The following is a 20,359-nucleotide window of genomic DNA, read 5'->3' on the forward strand; positions in this document are numbered from 1 at the left end:
AGCACCAGGTTGCATGCTTTCCAGTTCTGAATATTTCATTATCTTGTAAGACTGAAAATCCATATTCTTTTTTCTTTGTGATCACTCACAATGCGCAAGGAGCAGGAATTAGATTCTCTCTCCCCACTAAAAAGAACAAAAGAACTCAATATTTAAATACACAATATTTTAACAAATGGCAAACATTCAAAATATATGCAGTAGCAATATGGAATTAGCAAAGAGCACCATCTGTGGAGGCCCAGGCCCAGTGCAATGACTTCTGGTGCCATTTAAAAATTTTGGGTAACAACTTCCTTAATCCTACGCCTCTGAGTGCATTGGATGGGGTTGCTAAGAAAGTCCAAACCTGAAAGAGGTTGAGACCAGATTAGCGTAATGCTGGGAATGATTGTGCATAAATATAAATGGAATACTTTTGGAAAAAGTGTAATTCCACTAAATAGGGTGACAATCCTTTCCCATGATTTCCTGTCAAATATTTATGCCATGAAATAGTATTTTTATATCAAAGGTATTCATATAACAGCTTTGCTAATGGATCAAGAAGGGGATCCTGAAGTTAGGCTGGACACTAAATATTTTTGTTAATAAATCGGTAGCAAAGGAGAAGAAAAGTTACTTCATTATGTATTTTGATAGTAAGAATAACATATTGTAAGCACTGAAAGATGTTTCATATGCCAGAATTCAGAGCATAGTAAATCTGACTGGAAAAGTCATTGTAGAAAAAACATGTAATACAAAGTTATGAAAACAGTAGATTCTGAAGCTTATATATTGTTTCAGTAACGATCCAAGAGATTGTTATGTAGGTCTGTAGTATTTTGGAAATAACACACACATAACAAATGTACATAAAGAGAATTTAACACTTCTTTTGATTTGAATGTTCTGTCTAGTTTAGTATTTATCTATTGATGATGCTTTTTGGAAGTTTTGTAAAAACGTGGTCACATTCTCCATATTTTATCCTTTGGCCTAGAAATCCTAAGCTGATTACAGATTTAAAAAGTAAAAGTGTCTCTTATTTTGCAGGTACCGCTCCAAACTCTCCAATCAGTATGCCAGAATCCCCTCTTTCTTCTTCCATCTCAGGAACTTGGAATGATGAGTGTACTATCTGCTATGAGAATATGGTGGATACTGTGATTTACTCCTGTGGACATATGTGTCTGTGTTATACATGTGGGCTCAAACTCAAGAAGATGGCTAATGCCTGCTGTCCTATCTGTAGACGTGCCATCAAGGACATAATCAAAACCTATCGCAGCACTTAAAGTTGCATGGCAGAAGGATAGGAGTTAGGAAGAGGATCTTCATAAAACTTAACCAGGACAAGGAAGGGGGAGGAAGTGGTTTCCTTCTTTAAATATGTAGCTAATTCTGAATGTGGTTAACCGTGGGCACAGCCTTCCCCCACCTGAAATTCTGAGGGCTAAAAATGTCTTCTTTCCTTGGCATCTAACAAAGTGCTCCTGTGAACATGTGTAGCCAGCAAGAAAAGCTGGATTTCATGTCTACCTTTCCTTGGCTCCCCATTGCATTTTTTCCTGTTCTTTCTTTCCTAGTTGGATATTACAAGGATCAAAGAAGATAATAATGCGAAATAAGCAGATTTTCATGTTACGTTAAGTGAACTAAATGAATGAAACAAGAGGAGTAGAATAAATCATTTCAGTGCTAGAACTACCTTCATGGGCAAGAGAGCCTCACATAGGATTTCCCCCCAGTTTTTCTAATCATACCAGTGACTGCCATACTCTACACGTAATTATAATGCAGCACATGCCGCTACTAAGGAAGACTATACTTGGATTGGTTTTTCTATGCTGTGCAGTGCACAGACGACCAGCAGTTAACCGTTGACTTTGATTCTACTTTCTGTAGTTGTCCTCTTCTACTTTTTCAAGGCAGCAGCTGTTCATATCTCATAAGCATGATATCACTTCCTTCTTTAATTATTTGCTTTCAAAAGTTCATTCCACTAGGAAGTGGTGCTCTGGAAAATTATGGTATATGATGTCAGTTTTATTTTTAATTTGTCATTGGGCCATTCATTATGTATCCCAGGTTTGAAAGAAAAGTAAAGGATCAGTTGTATAATCTTTTGCCAAAATGAATATGTGTTACACACTGGATTTATATTGTTGAAGGAAAAGAAATCAGGACCAAAATGGGTTTTATTTATTTTTATTTGCCTCTTTGATTTAATGAAGGATTCATACATGAAGAATATGTTAGTTTCGCTTTCTCCTAGAACTGTATATATCCTTGGCATAATTGAATTCTTGGAATTTTTTTCTGTCTCTGGTTACAAGTAATCATGTGATATTTTATGTCATTTTCAGTAGTCCATTGTTTTCTTGTTTTTAAGCTGTTCCACTTAACAAATCTTAAATCAGAAGTTGCATTTCACAATTAATATATTCCAAATGAGCTAACTATGTCTGAGATGGTTGATTGAAAAATGACAACTATCTCAAACCCTCACTCACAATTTCAGTTCCCCAATATGGACAATCAAGGTTAATAGTTAATAGTTAAATTAAGATAGAAATGTAAGAAAAAATGATTGACATGCTATTTTTCATCCAGTCCGAATAATATTGTTTGGGCTGAACACTTCTAGTACATATGCTACAGTGCAGAGATTTTGCTGTACTGCATGGTTGACATATTTTATAATTAAGGTGATATTTCACAGAAAAAAGCCCACTCCATTTTATATGACAAATTGGACGTCAGTATTTAAGAAGCTGCATTCTCTACACATTTGATATCTCAGTAATTAGGTATAATGCCATTTGGTTGTTTTTCATTATTATGATTGTGGAAGACCATCCAAATCCTCAATTAATGTTGTCTATCTTTGGGCTTCTTCAAATTACAGTACACGTGTGGTGTTTAACAGAAATGCCCAACTCATACTATGCTAGTCCTATATACTCCCACTTTCTGAAATTAATTCAAGTGCTGGACAGTTGTTACAAAAATCACTTTGAATGGTTGCAAGCACCCAATCACTCAACGTTGTAGTCTGGGAACCAGCAAGGATCTTGTAGTATCAATACAGATCAGAGCTAGACAAATGGTGCCCTACAGATGGTTTAGGTTTGATTTTCATCAATTCTACCAAGAATGGCCCAAAACAAGGAACTGTAGCAACTGCAGGCCCAAATATCTGGAGGACATTCAGTTGCATCTTTGGCCAGATCCTTATAAAGGGGACTAGTGTACAACCAGATAGGTTTTCATGCTACAGTTCAAGTCCTATGTAGATGGGAAACTAGTTCAGTGGGGTGAGAAATATGTGCCATTCCAGACTTTACTGAACCACAATTACTAGCAGCCTTTGGCCAGCATGACTTATGGTGTTGGGGGATGGTTGTTCAGTAGCATTTACAGGATTCTAGGTTCTTCTCTCCTATGTTATGCAAGAAACTTATTGCTGAACTAGTTACAGTTCTAAAATGGAAGAATTAGTTGTAAAGTGTTTGCTTGTTCCAGGAAATTCTGAAATGATTATGTCCTAGGTTTTTTTTTAAAAAATAATCTCATTAGTTTATTTAATGTAAAGTGGACATTAAATTTATGCCACTCCACTCAGCAATTCCACCTTGCTGTGTTTTTGCAAAGTCATTTGAACTAGGAGTTTTTGTTCCAATGATCTGAGTAATACAGCTGATAATAATATATGTCCTATTGCTATCAATGAAAACATCTAAATAAAAAATTCTAAGTTTAGATTGGAATCTTAAGCCACTTGAATTTGGCAGTGTTTCTGCTGAAATCAGTGGGACTTATTTCTAAATTAATATTATTAGGAACTGATTATATGTTTCCTGCAAAATTCATAAAGAAGTTAACATCTTACAGTATATATATTTGTGGAATTTTAAAAATTCTACAAGTACAAAATAATGTTTGAATTGACAATTCGGTAATAATATTTTTTTAAAGATAGTAAAATTTCATGCAGAGCAAATTTGATCTAATAAAGTTTTTTAAAGGGATATGCAACATTACCACTCACAATATTTTTTTCAGTTATGTTAATGGAGAAAGCAGATCTTCAGACTTTTGTCTGAAAAGGCAGCAAAAAGGATTTTCTGGACATCAATATTTATAGGTTTCCTGGATATAATTGTGAATTGCAACAAACTAGCAAAGGCCAATCCAGGTAACAGTTGGAGATTATACATAATGTCCATTTCAAAGGTAAAACATTTTTGCCACAAAGATGTTTAGGCTAGCATGTTAACAACTTGTAATATTACTTATTTTTCTCCTTTTTATGGAATGCTGTTTTGATAGGATATGATGTTTGGGAAAATTTAACCATAAGCTTTGTGCTTAGCAATTACTTAATACATTATTATAGTGTACCTGGTACTGCTGTTGTGCATGGGAAAATATTGGCTTCATTAAAAATGCTAGAAATTTACTAATTAGGACTGTGCAGCATTTTGGATTCAAAGGGGGAAAGAGTACTTTGGAGCACATTTAGGAAGTCAAATAGCATCTGTGATCAAATCCTTAAAATAGCTGCCTCTTTAAGTAGAGCATGAGTCCAGGAAAAGACATAGCAACTTTAATGATATTACTTTAAATTGTGTTCTGCATTTGGCATGTGAGTGTCTCATGTGCCCAAATACCTTTTCAATCCAAAATGCTGCAAGGCTCATCTTTTACATTCTCCCCATAATTTACATATAGTTTTGGCTATTAAACAATGTTGCAGACAAAAACTAGGGAAAATGTGCAAGAAAGGTATTATAGTCTGCTGGATTTCACATTTGCAATTCAGTCTACTTTATCATCCATTTGTTTGAATTACATTGATTTCTTTTCAATCTAGTCTAATGGAAGATTGAAGTAGTCTTCTGATTCTTGTAATGGTCATGGATTTTGATTAATGTATGAATATATGAGAAAGACCTCCCAGAAATAGGTCAAAATAATGGTCTTCGCTTTACATACCATAGTAATTTTTTTAAAAAATGCACAAGCACAGCCTGAATGATATTAAAATTAAAAATGCATCTTTGCACACTAACAATTTCTCTGCACTTTTTCATGACCTTTGATATTTCTATAAATTGTGCACTAAGTTGTTCTTCTAACCTATTCCTAAGTGCAAAAATAATGCTTATAAAGGTAAGCATTTCAAAAAAGTAATATTTTTTTTGTTGGTGCATTCTCATTCATTCAGATTCCTATTTCTTCATATCACGGACATGAAGGAATGGGGCATGTGGGTGAGGTGTTTTTTTTTTACTCCAAACAGCTAAAGGTATTTTTTTCTGTAGCACAAAGAATAACTTTAACCCTTAATTTAAAATTGCATATGTGTAAGTCAAGTCTCTTTTGAATTCATGTTGTCCCCTGGTGTCTTCATGGATTATGCATGCATCTCTTCTTGAACACTAATTGTCTAATAGGTGCAGTTCAATTCAGCTCCTTATATTTAGCTTATTGTACTCCTAATTATATCACACCAAAGCAAACATTATAAATGCCTAGGTTGAAGAAAAAGTCTGCAACCATAATAATTAAGAGATAAGGAAAGATTGTTCTTACTTGAAACTATGGCCTGCTTTCCCCCCCTCAAAAATGACATTAATCCTCCAATTATCAATCTCCCCTGTAAATATCTTAACAATATATTTTTAAAAAACATGTTTAAAAAGTCCAAAGTTATGAAAGGTAGGAAGCATATACTAGATACATGTGTTCAGGCCTTAAGATCAATTTGGCTTTTTGCCAGAGTCATGTGGCTGTTTGTTCCAACATGGGGGGGGGGAGGAAAGAGTCAACAAAAACTCCAGCTGCAAACGCTCGCAGAACAGAACAGAATCACGGGAAAATAATGAGCCATCTGCTGTTTTCACTTGCTTGGCGTGCGCACATGTAGATCAGAACCCAGTTCCTTAAGTACCTGCACTTGTCTACTAAGCTGCTTTTTCTCCACCTCCCCTCCATCAGCAGCATCGTTTTTGCATATGGAAACCAAAAATATATTTGCATGGTAGAAAACTACTTCAGGATGGCACTTGGGAGAGAAGAGAAAGAGAAGTACTAGAAGACAGGGAGGCTTCTCTTAACCATTATCATAAGGGTAGAACTTTATATACTGACAATGAAAGTGGGAACAGGTTTAGAGGAGCTAAAAAGGAAGATGAAGGCAAAGGCTTTTCGTGCAGGACACAGGACAGGAGCATTTCAGGAGAACCAGCAGCAAGCTCGGGAGTTTGATTTCTTTTCCTCTGTCCCCCCGTGTAGAATCTGAAATAATTCCTGTGATTCAATGTTACTGACAAGAAGATTTCAATTTTTAAATGCTTTATTTGTATGTTTATGTTTTGAAGAGAGAGATAAAAGTTTGTTCTATTCAGTGTGACAGTTACATAGCTGTGAGTAAAGTTGATTTAGGTGATCTGTGGAATTGCTGGTGTGGCCTGCTAGTGGCGTACAAGGTAAGCAAGTAAGTGTCATGGAATGAGGCTATCAGCACACAGAGCTGCATGTAATCAGTTACCTGGTCATATGTACAGGCATTTGCATGCATAGGTATCAGATGACACAATTTCAAGGAGCTGAAAATGGTCCCTACTGTCTAGTCCAGGGGTAGGCAACCTCGGCTCTTTTATGACTCATGGACTTCAAGTCCCAGAATTCCTGAGCCAGCTATGCTGGCTCAGGAATTCTGGGAGTTGAAGTCCATGAGTCATAAAAGAGCCGAGGTTGCCTACCCCTGGTCTAGTCACTTACTGACTCCATGCACCTGTTTTTGCATTTTTTTTCTGAAAGGCCCACTAAGTATGGAACTAAAGACTATGGTTGCTGTGTCTATTGGGCATACACTTTCAGAAAAATAAGAAGCCATCCACAGTATAAATCGTGAGTTGCTGGTGCGGATCTATGCTGCTTGGAGCCCTTAATTGCCTTTCATTTTCAGGGGTTAAGCATTTTCAGGTGACAGTACAATATAGAGACTTTTTTTAAGGGAGTTTTGTCTTCAGTTAATTTACTTTCAAGGCAGAAAGAGCCTTATTTTTGTTGTACAGAATGACATTTCTGGAGGTTTTGCTTCTTAGCAAAATAATGCTTCTAGTAGAACAACATACATGTAGCAGCATTTTGATTATTTTCTACAAACTAAATTTAATAGACTAAGACTTTTATCATTACTGACAAATCAGAGCAGGTATTCGCAACTGCATGGTTTGGTATTCTGTAGAAATTAATATAATATTGATAAATAGTATTTATACATGAGGAAGTCTGTAAAGATGTCTAGAGTAAAGTTTCAGTTTTATTTGTTTTATAAATGTATTTCCACTAAGAACTAATTCTAGTTAAGTTGCTTTGAGAATCTGAACATCCTGTTTTGTGGCCTTCTGGAGCAGAACTAAGATATCCCACTGACATTGCGTTCTTCTATTGTATAACTCAACGCAGTGTGTTCTGAGCTCATAGATGGTTTTCCAGCCATGCATGAACAAGATTACATTCCTTACCTTTTAACAAAGTTGCTGCAATGTGCAATTAGATATCATGCTCTTAAGGACTTTTCAGTATTGCTCTTCTCTTATACCTCATGTCCAATAGCCTATTGACTAAGCTTGTTGTGCACTTAACTTGAGATTGCAATCAGTTGTGAGTTGTTGACACCCTCCCCATGCTTATCATCTGGTTTCTTTAAAATTTCTGCCACATATTTTGGCTTCATACATAAAACATACAAAACAACAGGCAAGAAATAATGCAAACATTTAATGTTGAATCACTACCATCTAGTGGTTACTTAATGATTGGCACATGACATTCAGGATTACTCATAAAAATGTTTGAAAATGAAGGGACAAACTACCTATTTACAAATAGAATATGTGGCACATACCTTGACTTTTTCTCAAAGAAAAACATATGGAAGGAAATGATTGACTCTGTTGGTTAGTTTCAAAGGGATTCCCACTAAAACTGATATTATTCCTTCTGTTTCCATAATATGCTAGTTTACTTCAAACATATGCTAAGAACTTCAATTTTTGGCATAGCTGCTTGGAGATTTTTTAAATTATTAATATTACATTTTTATACCACAAATCACCAGAATTGCATGGCAGATTGCAATTAAACCAGTTTAATCTAATTAAAAAAATAGTTTTTTTAGTGAAATCTGATGCACGATATGCAGTGTGTAGTTTGCTCTTAATTGGGAATTACATTTGTGCTATTAACATTTTCTTGTGTTAACTATCACTTACTGAGAAAAGAAAATCTTTGTTGTTACATATTTGTAACACAAATATAAATAGAGTAGGTGAGAATTACAGAATGTTTTCATGAATAAAAACTTTTAGATAAATAGTTGATGTGTTGGTCTCCAAGATGCTATAATACTCTGGATTGAATTGGGCATTTAAATTAGTCATGCGTACATTCATTCTCAATTATTTTTGTGGATTTATCTAAGCATGATTAAACCTGGATGTACTGTTTTATTTGAAAAGTTGATATTGTTTTTATAAGGATGTACTTTTATGGACAACAAAGCTTTTTGGTGGACTCTTAGACAATCCTTTCTACTGAAAATACTTTGCTGTCTATATGTCGGTATATTAATAACTGGCAGCGCCATATAGTGCATGCTTTAAAATTATTTGAAATAAGTGCTTTGGAAATCATGTAAGCATATTCATTTATTGAATTCTATGCGATTCATTAAAGCAGTCTGATTTTTTTTATAAAAATGCCAAGAACATATCCATTAAAATTAATGCAATTTTTACAGAGTTGCCACTGATTTATATCTTTCTTTTAAACCGGAAAAAAATGTAGGGCTGCTTTAATCAATAATTTTCAGAATTTTGAAATGTGCACAGCCATTGACTATACACAAAACTTTCTTGCGTAAGGAGTGAACCCCAAGTCTTATATTTTATAAATATTTTATAGCCCCAAGCTTGTTCCAATAGATCAGGAGGTAATTTAAGGCTGTGGATACTCAATGTTTCTTGCCGACTCCAACAGCATTCTGGGAGAGGCAGATGTAGCTAGAGATTAGTCAAATCCCATAAAATGAAGGGAATAGGTATTTCACCCAGAGTGCCACAATCTTGTATGAAATTTTATGGGATTCAATATCCTTGCATGAATTCTCTGACCCGGAAATTGATACCTAAACTTTGGAACGTAGCCTCAGATACACCACATCATGCAGATACAGGCTGTCATAATCTTATTTCTGGTCTTTGGTGAAGGATAAATTAATCCTTCAGAAATGTACAAGTTACACCTGCAAAGAAAAATAGTTTCCCCAAATTTTCAGATAATGCTAGGAAAAATACCACATTCATCTGATTTAGATGAATCATTAAAAGTGAAAAGGAAGCTTCTCATATTCCTACCATTGCCTCATGTACAATGCCGCTAAGAAAGTATTCTGAATTACTTTTTAAAAATGTTGCTTTTAAAGATTTGTAAAGATCCTTTCCATGCACATTGCCTTCTTCAGGAAGATTCCCCATGTCATGGTAATATGATAGTAAATTGTACTTGTTGTGAATGTCTTGTGTAATATAGGGGAAATCCTTTCAAGTCAAGTTTGACTCCTAGTAGCTTCATGGAAGTTTTTTGGGGAACAGATGGATTTTTTTAAAAATATTTTATTCCCTCAAAGTAACTCCCTCAAATATTCCCTGGGTTTGAATCTCCAATCCAAATTTAACTAGTACTAAGCTGATTTAAAGGGACGCAGTGGCTCAGTGGGTTAGGACGCTGAGCTTGTTGATCAGAAGGTCGGCAGTTTGGCGGGTCGAATCCCGAGTGCCGCGTAGCAGAGTGAGCGCCTGTTACTCGTCCCAGCTTCTGCCAACCTAGCAGTTCGAAAGCACGTAAAAAATGCAAGTAGAAAAATAGGGACCACTACGGTGGGAAGGTAACAGCGTTCCGTGCGCCTTTGGCGTCTAGTCATGCCGGCCACATGACCACGGAGACGTCCTCGGACAAGCGCTGGCTCTTCGGCTTTGAAATGGAGATGAGCACCGGCCCCTAGAGTCGGAAACGACTAGCACACATGTGCGGGGGAACCTTTACCTTTTACCTTTTAAGCTGATTTAGCTTCTGAGCCCAAAGGTTAGATAGATGTCACTTGAGGCATTTTTAAAATGTTTTGTTAGGTGATATTGATAATTCATTAAAAATCACTTGATGTTAAAGTGAAGATATTAAGTTTTTGTAACACATTTATAATTTTTAAATGCTAGAAGAAATTAGTTGGGTAATAACTGGAACACAGTTGAAAGAATAAAAACTTTTAACACTTCTGACACAGCAGACATAATGGAAATAATTGGAAATAATAAAAAGAAATACAATTTGCAATCATTTGAAGGATATGCTTTATTCCTCCCCTTTTTTTTAAAAAAAAAGTATGGCCAGTTAAAACACACAGTAATGTCTAAATTGCAAATAACTTTTATGGGTTTTAAAGAATCTTTTTCCAAGGGTAAAATCTTTTTTAGTTAAACAGGACATTATGTCTTTGATTTTAAAAACAAACAAATATACACACAGGTAAAACTCAACGAGAAATATAAATATAAAAATTAAAGTTCATATTAGCACCACCTTTGGTCCAAGCAATGAGTAAACTGGGAGATCACTGTGAGGTATAGTTAGTTATCAAGTTCTGTCTTGTGAGACGTTTAATATTGTGATTTCATATTGCAAGAACCTGGGAATAAAACGAGGCTGCAGACTAGACTCTCTTGGCAGTGCCTTTAAAGACATCTACAAAGTGACTTCTTGTATGAATGTAAAAGCTGCAGTCTAATCACTACATATGATCTGAGGGCTGAATAATAAAAGATGCTGGCTGCAGTTCAGTTTATCTTTAGCTGCATATGACCTGAGAGTTGTGCCTTTGTATTCACTAGTTAAGATATAGCAAGGGATCTTGGAAGCACATCTCTTAATTTACCTATTTATCAAGTACCTCTAAAAGAATTATCAAAGGGCTTTCCTAGGTTTTTGTCCCGTTGGTACCTCATTTTTTTGTGTGAACTGTCGCATGTATGTAGTGTTTTTATTGTAGAGAAGCACAAGACTACCCTTCATACTTTGCCACATCATTTGCACAACTACTCTACTATGCCATTCCTGCAAATTCCAATGGAGCACCCCAAAAAGTTGAAATATAAATTAAAAAATACAAAGTTGAGCCGAACATGTCCCCAGATTCCTATAGTATACAATGACTGAAACTGACAAATCAACCCAATTGCCAACCAATACTAGTGCCAGATATCTACCAGAAATCTTTCCGTATTTCAATAATAATCAAGTATATAGATGCCAATGATTATTGCAGCACAAAACTATAAAAAGATGCAACATTTTTGGCTGACCCCAAACGGTTCTTACAAATGTGACCAACAGTTTTGCAGAAAAAAGAATAATATGCAAGGATCTAAGATTTTTCATCTTAACAATCTATTTTCTTCCACTTTTGAAACCGTGAATATTATTGGGCTCTTTTTTTCTTGCATCCCAAAGTGCACTCCAAATTAGATTCCTTTCTGGATCCTTCCTTAATGCAAACAACTCAAAACACCTCAGTTTTCACTCTACACCAATATCTATTCTAACTTCAAGAAATGATCTTTCTTGGGAAACTAACCAAACAACATTCAGCACATCCTCCACCATCCATCTCTATCACACAGCTCAAGGACCAGCCATACATCCTTCTCATCTCCTTGTCAACGTACTCGTCTCAGACTTCTAACATTCTCTTTATTCTGGATAAAAACAATCATAGTAAGCCCATTAGAAAGACAGCACTGGTTTCTGTTTATTCATTGGAAGGACTGTGCTAAACCACATGAGTTACTTCATGCTAAAAAAAACTCCAGTTCATTTTAGTGGTTGTTTTATATTGAAGAGAATTAAATTTGTTTTCTTCAAGTTTTTAGATCCTTACATATCTTACTATTCTCTTAATTTTAGAACTTTTTAAACAAGATGGTTACTTTTTTGCACATTTTGGCTTTATACAACTGAATATATAACTGCAGTTTTGCAAAGCAAATTTTAAAATGCTATGAAATGTGAGGGCAATAACTGGTTTTATCTTTCATTTCACTTCTTTTGAACAAAGCATTGTCCCTTAGTCTAAACCCTAAGGTTATACTGCATGCCATTTTCAAATCATTTCATTTTTTCCTCCAAATGTAAAAGACATTACTTCTTCCAATTATAGGCATTCATTAACTAATTTATCACACAATATAGAAATATCACATTTGACAAGTTAGTCCTTGACTTACAACCATTCATTTAATGACCAGTTACCTCACTGAAGTGACCTGACCTCTTTCACTTATGACGGTTGCAGCATTCCTGTAGTCATGTGATTAAAATTTGGATGATTGGCAGCTGGCATGTATTCATGACACCTGTAGTGTGTCAGGGTCATGTGATCACCTTTTGACAAGCAAAGTTAATGGGGAAGCCAGATTTACTTAATAACCATGTTAGTAATTTAACAACTGCAATGATTCACTTAACAAGTATGGCAAGAAAGGTCTTAAAATGGGGCAAAACTCACAATGGAAATTTTGGGTGCAATTGTGTTCATAAGTCAAGGAATACCTCTATGGGGGAAAATAGCCTAACATAAAGAAGTATCACACAAATACATAGAAACGGAACTCATGAATTTAAAGATGGAGGGGGAGAGAATGACATATATATGCATATTAACTTATTTTTGGATCAATATTTTATTTAATCCAATCGGGCTTTCCTCAAGTCACAATACAGTTACTTCTGACCATTAAAGAATACATCTATCCTCCATTTTGGTGTCATAATAAACAGGAGTCTCAACACAGGACAGTAGTGGCTGTTGTGCTGGATGTGAAACACATACAAAAACACCCTCAACAGTGTGAAACTTTCTGTTCATTTTTTCCTGAAAAACTGCACTCTGCACACAATTTAAACACCTCACGGGGCTAGCCCATCTGGCAAATTTAAAGGCACGGATGTATTTCCTTCTGTCCCTGCTAGGCTTACGTGATTTTATCACCCGGAAAACATGGATTTGAGTCAAATCAGATTGGGCTGTTCTGTCCCCAGAGTGAGGAAATGAATTCAGTGAAACTGTTCCATCACTTTACTTAACACAATTTATGCACACCCCTCACAAAAACTGGTTTTCCAAACTGGTGTTCTAAAAAACAAGTGGAGATTGAGGAAGATCAATTAAAGGAACTGGGCAAATTCATGGACTTCCAAGGATGCTTGAAAAAGGTCACTTGATTCCCAAGTCCTTGATTTAGAATTTACAATTAAACTAAATAGATGAACTGAGACACCAGCAATAATCCCACAAGTCTATCAGGCCATTTTGGAACTTGATAAGTTTTTCATGTACTTCCCATTAATCTGTACACATGTACTAAAAGCTTAAAGACCACTTCCCCACAATCCTCCTGAAAAAAATATTTACAAAGAAACTTATGCTCTACCAATTTGTACCTGTTAAAGGCCTAAGATTAGGTAAAGTACCCCCTGATTTAGCCATAAATTATACGGCTGGTTTTTCTGAGATCTGATTTTGACTATTTAGCAGCAAACTATGGTTGATATTTAATGTATTGTTAAAGTCACAAATTTTCTTTGCATGTGCAGAGTCTGAATTTTATCAAACTAAAAAATAGACTATTAACTAGAATATTCTAAAAGTAAACCTAACCGGAGTCTGTTGCACTCAAGTAATCAATGAAAATATAAAAGCAAGAAGGTAATGTTCCTTTGAGAAACACAGATAGCATGAAAAAAAGGCATCCTTGCCATCACTTCCCTAATTTAGAAAAGCAATTCTAGGGAGGGTATTTTGTTAAGCTATGCATTCCCATGTTAAAATAAGATGTCCAGTAGATATGAAGTGGCTAACTTATAAGACTATTTTTGCTCATTCCTATTTGCTTAAAAAAGCTTATGTTGTTTATAGAAATGTATTTAAGAAAAGCATGTTTTATTGAAAACTTCAATAAAATTATTTATCTATAAAAGATTGATTTTTAAATGGGAAGAGGACATTCTTTTTTGGGGGGGAAATCAGTGAGCAGTGAAATTCACAGATCTGTTTGATTTTCTAATTTCATGAAGTATAGAAACGTCCCAGTTTCTGAAAACTGTCGCTTCTGGAAAGGTTGATTTACAGTTCAGGCTCTGCATGCATATTTGACATTTCACTCAGTCCGCTGTGATGAATTAGGTAAATGCTAAGATAATTTCTATAAAATCAAGTCTTAATGTTAAGCATAAGCATAGGCATTTTACTTTCAGTTACAATAAAGCTGGAAATAGTTTTTATCCAGCCACTTTATTTGCTATTTTAGTGATGATTGTGACCATGGGCTAATAAAGTTCTGAATCTTTTCTTCTTTTTAAAAAAGAAGAGATTAAGCTGCAACTTCATAGAAGTTTCCCTTTTTAAACAGTCTAAATCTGGAAGAGACTGAGTATGAAGATACCATACAATATAGACATACTCTATTTCAAGCATTTACTTCTTGTGTTTCATGAAGACTTAACAGTAAGTGCCCTTTGTCAACATGCCTTCAGCATGATAAACAGCAGCTACATATCAATTCAGGAGTAAATTCCTCTGACAGCAATGTAAATCAGTCAAGAATTTGGAATTTCTGCTTAAGTTAAAAAGAGTGCATACAGCTACAAAAAAAGATGGAAAAATACTGAACATTGCAAAGAAAAGTTACAGCTGAACAGCCAGTGAATCAAGATGTCATACTTCTATCTGAATGTGATAAAGTTCTGCTGCCAATTTCAAAGTTACACAGCCATTTTTTTCCAAAGGTTTTCTTTCCTGCCTACTTCTGCTGTTGTTCAACTCCTCAATTCTCATGTTTTTTTCCTTAAGAGTGCATGATCAAAAATGACAGATAGTTAAACTCATACTGTGCATCCACTTCAAGTCCTGGATGAGGAACCTGTTTTTGCTCTTTCAATATTGCACTGATCCTCTATTTGGATACTCCACTGGGAATGCAAATATTGAATATAATGTAACAATAATTGAAAAAACATAATGAACAAATTACACAAAATGAACTAAACTTAAATATTACTATTGCTATAGTAATGCTAGTAAATGCTAGTAATAATAATTCTTTATCAGTTTCCCTTCCATTTTTTCATAAATGACAGAAAGCAGTAACAATTTTTTTATAAATGGAGAGAAGCAATAAGTATAACTTTAAAATAAGCTATTCTAATAATCAAAAGTAGTTCTAAAAAGCACAATTTTATAATGCCATCGTCAAAATGTTCAGTGTTGTTTCTGAAAGGAAGACTTTGGAACCATTTCATTGGATCAAATGTAGTTGCTAATGCAGTATAAATGCACACGAAGTTGTTCATTTGTTTCAGCTTCTGTCAATGGGATACAAATCTGTTTAAAAAATTAAAGAGCCAATTTTTTCAGAAAGATAGTTTTCAGTAGGGACTTTGATTACTACAGCAGCATTGTTCAAATGTGGCATCTTTAAGAAGTGTGAATTTCAATTCCCAGATTTCCCCAGCCAGTGCTGGCTAGGGAATTCTGGGAACTGAAATCCACACACAGGTCTTAAAGTTGTCCATTTTCTAAAACACCGCTCTAGAAAGTCAAGGAGCTGTGAAACTAACTCCATGAACCCAAGGGAAACGTAGACTGATTTCTGTCGATCTATATCTCTATTCCCCTGCTGAATAAATGGATTTAGAAAAATAGAACCATTTCAGATTTGTTAAAAAAACACAACTGTGGTAAACCAAGCTCACTACCACATCTTGTAAGGGAACTCATCACAATCCTAATTATATTACTCAGGGTATTAAAATATATGTACTTAAAAAGGAATAGGTTTTAAACTTAACTCACTAAAATGTAGAAATTAAGAAAAAAAAAGCAAGAATATTTTTTCAGGCATTATATAAATCCGCAATAACAAATTCAGAAGTGCTCATTATTATTAAAGTTGCAGTATACAGCAGAAAAAAGTTTTCATTGTTTGGATTTTGTCAATACATCAACCTGCATTTTGAGTTGTTCTTGTTGTATGCATTACTTTCAAAAACCAAGGCAAGAACCAGGAAATGACCAGAAGCCACTGCTCTCTTTCTAAGAGTACAATCTTTGGCTTAATATTCAATTAGCCCCCAGAATATTTAAAAATTGAGATCTAGATTATTTTGAAAGTACTATATAGTTTTTTTTAAAAAAAAATCATTAGGTTTATGATCAAAATAGTTTTACAATTAGCAGATAATATTTTGATGGGGAAAGCTACAGCCCTTGTGAGTGGGATTTCAATATATTTCTTCATGCACTGGCCTGGTGCTAAAATTTGAATTCTCCAATCCCTAAACACATATCTAATATTTATAAGGGCAAGTTACAGATTACATGTGGGAAACAGTGAAACTGACTAAATTAAGAAGGTGCTTGATAGTGCCCTTTATTTATCCTTCTCCCTGTATTTGAACTAAGATATTAGTTTCCCTACATAAAACTTTTACAGATGTGACATACATAAATATTTTAAATGAAAAATGATAAACGAGTTTAGCTCAGAAAAGTACCTATCCAACCATATTTATGTAATTTTTTATATTATTGGGGCAGTTTTATAGGACAAAACAAGGCTCACTTTTATAATCCATAAAATGCAAATTGATAAGCAAATTGATTTATTGACTGATAACTGTTCTAAAGAGACATTTTAAGAAACCAGTCCTTACATGCGCCAGTTCACTATTACTGTTGCATAAAAAATTGCAGCTTATGACAGAGGAAAAAAAATATATGGAAAGCTATTCTCCTTACTGAAAAAATGGGCAAATCATATTTATGTAAGACAATTTTTTTTCTTAAGAATTTCCAGCAGCATTTTAGACTCAAGATCAACTCGGTGACTTTCTTGCCCCAAAAAACTGCAGATGCAGCAACAGGACTGGCTGAAGGCTGGGTAGCGCTAAAGAGAAAGAGATATACCACTAATCCCAAATGTGGCTGGAAATGGTTAACCCTTTTAGGGAATCTGTAAAAGATATTTTCAAAATCTCTTGGATCTGCTTTGGTTCAATTCTGTACAAATAACTCCTCAGTGCTTAGATGTTTAAGAATATTACAAACCAGCTTGCTTCTGTACAGCAAGAAATACCGATCCCTTCTCGGGCAAAAATTTGACTCTGGCTACCTGAATCTACTGTATTTGAAGAGTCTTGATGGCTCTGTGCGGGATTTTTGGGAGCTGCACTTTTAGCTTTCCCAAGAGATGATGGCATCTTTGGAACAAAACTGTATAGTACAAATTTTAAATAATCATAAATTATTTTAATAAATAGATGTTCTTAAAATGACAATTTATACTGCATCTTTAAACAATGCACTTGATTTTCCTGCATTTTTGTTTAAAATGGTTAAAGTGCATTAATTCAAAAATAATGAACCACTTCATCATCATTATTGGTTTTTTTAAAAAATCATATTAATGTGTTGCTAAATCACTAATATTAGTACTGCAATCTAGCAGATTACTTGATGATTTTGCTCTACTTAATACTGTCCAGCAGAAGAAAATAATACTATTTTAAACTCAAACAGCTTTGGCAGTCTCTTAAATTGCTGCTCAATTTTTAACAAAACATAAATATGAGGAAACGCTTGATATGTAAAGCCTCATGGAAAGGAGCTTTGGGCAAAACCACACCATTTTCAGATGCACTGTGGTGTAGAAACCTGTCTTCTCCGAATAAATTTATTATTGATGTTACAGAGGCCTGTGGGGCTTCCTCTTCACCACCAGGCCCCTTTCTTCCATGCTCTTTCACTGTAGAAACATGGACAGCAGCAGTGCTGATGCACTGTAATAGATCAGCCTGAAAGGCATTAATCACACAAAGCATGGAAATCAATCCCTCAAGTTACTTTTGTAATGCCATATATGTAACACACAACGAAAAATACATAGGAGGCAAGAATCAAGTGATAATTATGTAATTTTCAGAAAGCTAAAACATCTCAAAATATACTTAATTTTTATTTGTTCTGTGGAAAAAAATTAGTTGGACCTCGTTAAAAATCTTGATTCTTTCATCTTCTACTGGTAGAATGTAAGTCTGTTGCCGGAGATAACCAGATTACTTAACATTTTCTCCCTAAAATCCCCAACTCTTTTTCTTCATTTTCCATATAAAATATTGGGCTTCAAAGTGATGATAAATCTGTTGTCTCATTTCCATATTGTTTAAATAAAGGCCTTCTGGTGTTGTTGCTGTTGTTTACCAATTACAAAGTTCACTGCAAGGCTAGTAAATGAAGATGCATCAAAATATAAACACACTTTGTACCCAAAGGCTTTGCACAAACCCGAGTGGTTTTAATCTTTATGCTTTTCCACAAAATCTCATTTTTTTAAAAAAGCATCTGAAATCATAAATAAAAAGGCAAAAGAGGATATGTGAATACAGAATTCCTACTTTGTAACATTCCCCGTCTAATGGTGCTCTGTTCAATCACCCTTTGACAATATCTCTCAGTAGAAAACTAACATCCAAGTGAGAAGAACAAAATAATGTGTAGTTGTTCTTTAAAAACACTTTTTTCAGAAGACTGGTATTTACTAATAAAAATCTCTTCCTTCCTCCTCATATATAAACTAAAACCAGGTATGCAGTTGGTAACATCCATGGCTTCTGCTCATTCCCATTCTGACTCTGAAAACATAAATGCGTCTCTGCCAGGTAAGAACCAGCATTGATTGGACATAAAACGAAGAGAAACTTGATGAACCATCAACATTCAGATGTGCACATATAGCACCTATTTTGACACTCTTCCTTTTATTGCAACATGAAACTAATTCTGGATATCCCACGTTCTTCTCAGTGAAGTATTCAAGGAAGAAAATAAATAACTTTCCACAAACATACAGCGTGCTGGATTGGGCAGCTGCCTCCTTGCATGCAGTGATTTTCATATTCTTGTCTGTTCATACACATTGGTGATACAAATGTTGTAAACATGCCAAACCCTTCCCTTCATAACAAAGGAAGGAAGACAATGGTCAATTGTGCGGAAGCAAATTTTGTTTTTGTTTTTTCAATGCGGCACGCATAGTCAGCTCAACTCAGCTCCACCATTTTTATTTTTCTATTTGTGATGGTAATGCTAATTGCCACGATCTGTTGAGGAAAGCTCTATTTGTTTGAACTGTCCTGTGAGGAGTCACACACAGAACACATAGAACCCACACAGTGGGTTCCGACAGTGGCAAAGTGAGAGGAGAAGCAGCATCTGCATGGTTTCTCTGATGGAACTACGCACCTTCCTCCACTCCTTTCTACAGGACTACAAGAGTAGAGGGTCCTGCAAGGCTTGGGATAAAGAGCAGCACAGCAACACCAATGCCCTGATGAAAGCAGGGCAGGTGCAACCCCGTGCAACTCTGCCACAGCCAAAAGGTAGAGCCTGAGAAGAGGAGAAGAAGATGTTTGAGAAAGGCATTCCCCTCCCTTACAAAGCTAGCCAAGCCAAGCCGTAATAGGCTATACCTCAACAAAAATGAGAAGCAGGTTGCACTACGTGCCTTCTTCTTCTCATCTTCTTTAGATTTGGATAAAACTTGGTTAGTTCTTAGTTGATATCCAAAACTCTGAATAACTGAGTTGTCTGGCAAGTACTCTCAAAATAATCGCAGTACATATTACTCAGAAGGCCACAAAAGGAAAACATTAAAGTTGAAAGTAGTGTGCAGAAGAGATTGTGTGCAACTCATAGTTTTAGCATGTTTACAAACATTAGGAAACCATGTAAAATTGGATTACACTTCAAAGTCCACTTATAACTTTTTAAAAAATACTCCTCCCCATTCCTGACCCAGGTGATAAGTAAGGAATACAAGAAGAAAAAAAAACAGTGGATAGTACTGGAGAAACAGAAGAATATATGATTCAAATCCAATACCAGAAATGAAAAAAATCCTTCTCAGATCTTCAGTCTAGAGATCTGAATGCAATAGCCGAGTGACGGTTCCTTGAAAATTTTCTCCACTTGCTCTGTTCCCCACACATCTTGAGTGAAGGGGGGATCAACCAAATACTATTTATGGCCACATCACATGGAAGAAATGAACAAGCAGTTTTTATAAAACACATTTGGGTTTGGCATCAAACTCCCAATCAAGTAACCCCATAATTCCAAACTAGAATGGAAAGGCACACATTTGGTTTCTGAGTATTAAAATCAGGAAATAGGGTAATGTATCCTGATGCA

At 35.1% G+C, this 20,359-nt stretch overlaps 1 protein-coding gene and 1 long non-coding RNA gene across 3 annotated transcripts in view; one reads left to right on the top strand and one right to left on the bottom strand.

Moving 5' to 3' along the window:
- The window catches only part of NEURL1 (neuralized E3 ubiquitin protein ligase 1), a gene marked incomplete at both ends in the record, with an annotated part of 129,262 nt that extends 127,982 nt beyond the window's left edge, over nt 1–1,280 (top strand). For both annotated transcript variants that reach the window (XM_083363760.1, XM_083363761.1), the window contains one exon: nt 1,039–1,280. In XM_083363760.1, coding sequence (XP_083219886.1) covers nt 1,039–1,280 — 242 coding nt within the window. The remainder of the gene's footprint in view (nt 1–1,038) is intronic.
- LOC310641075 overlaps nt 1–20,359 on the bottom strand; it is a 186,749-nt gene that overhangs the window by 844 nt on the left and 165,546 nt on the right. The gene's annotated exons all lie outside the window — the stretch shown is intronic.

The sequence above is a fragment of the Vipera ursinii genome (assembly GCF_947247035.1).
Source record: "Vipera ursinii genome assembly, chromosome: 5".
Classification (NCBI taxonomy): domain Eukaryota; kingdom Metazoa; phylum Chordata; class Lepidosauria; order Squamata; family Viperidae; genus Vipera; species Vipera ursinii.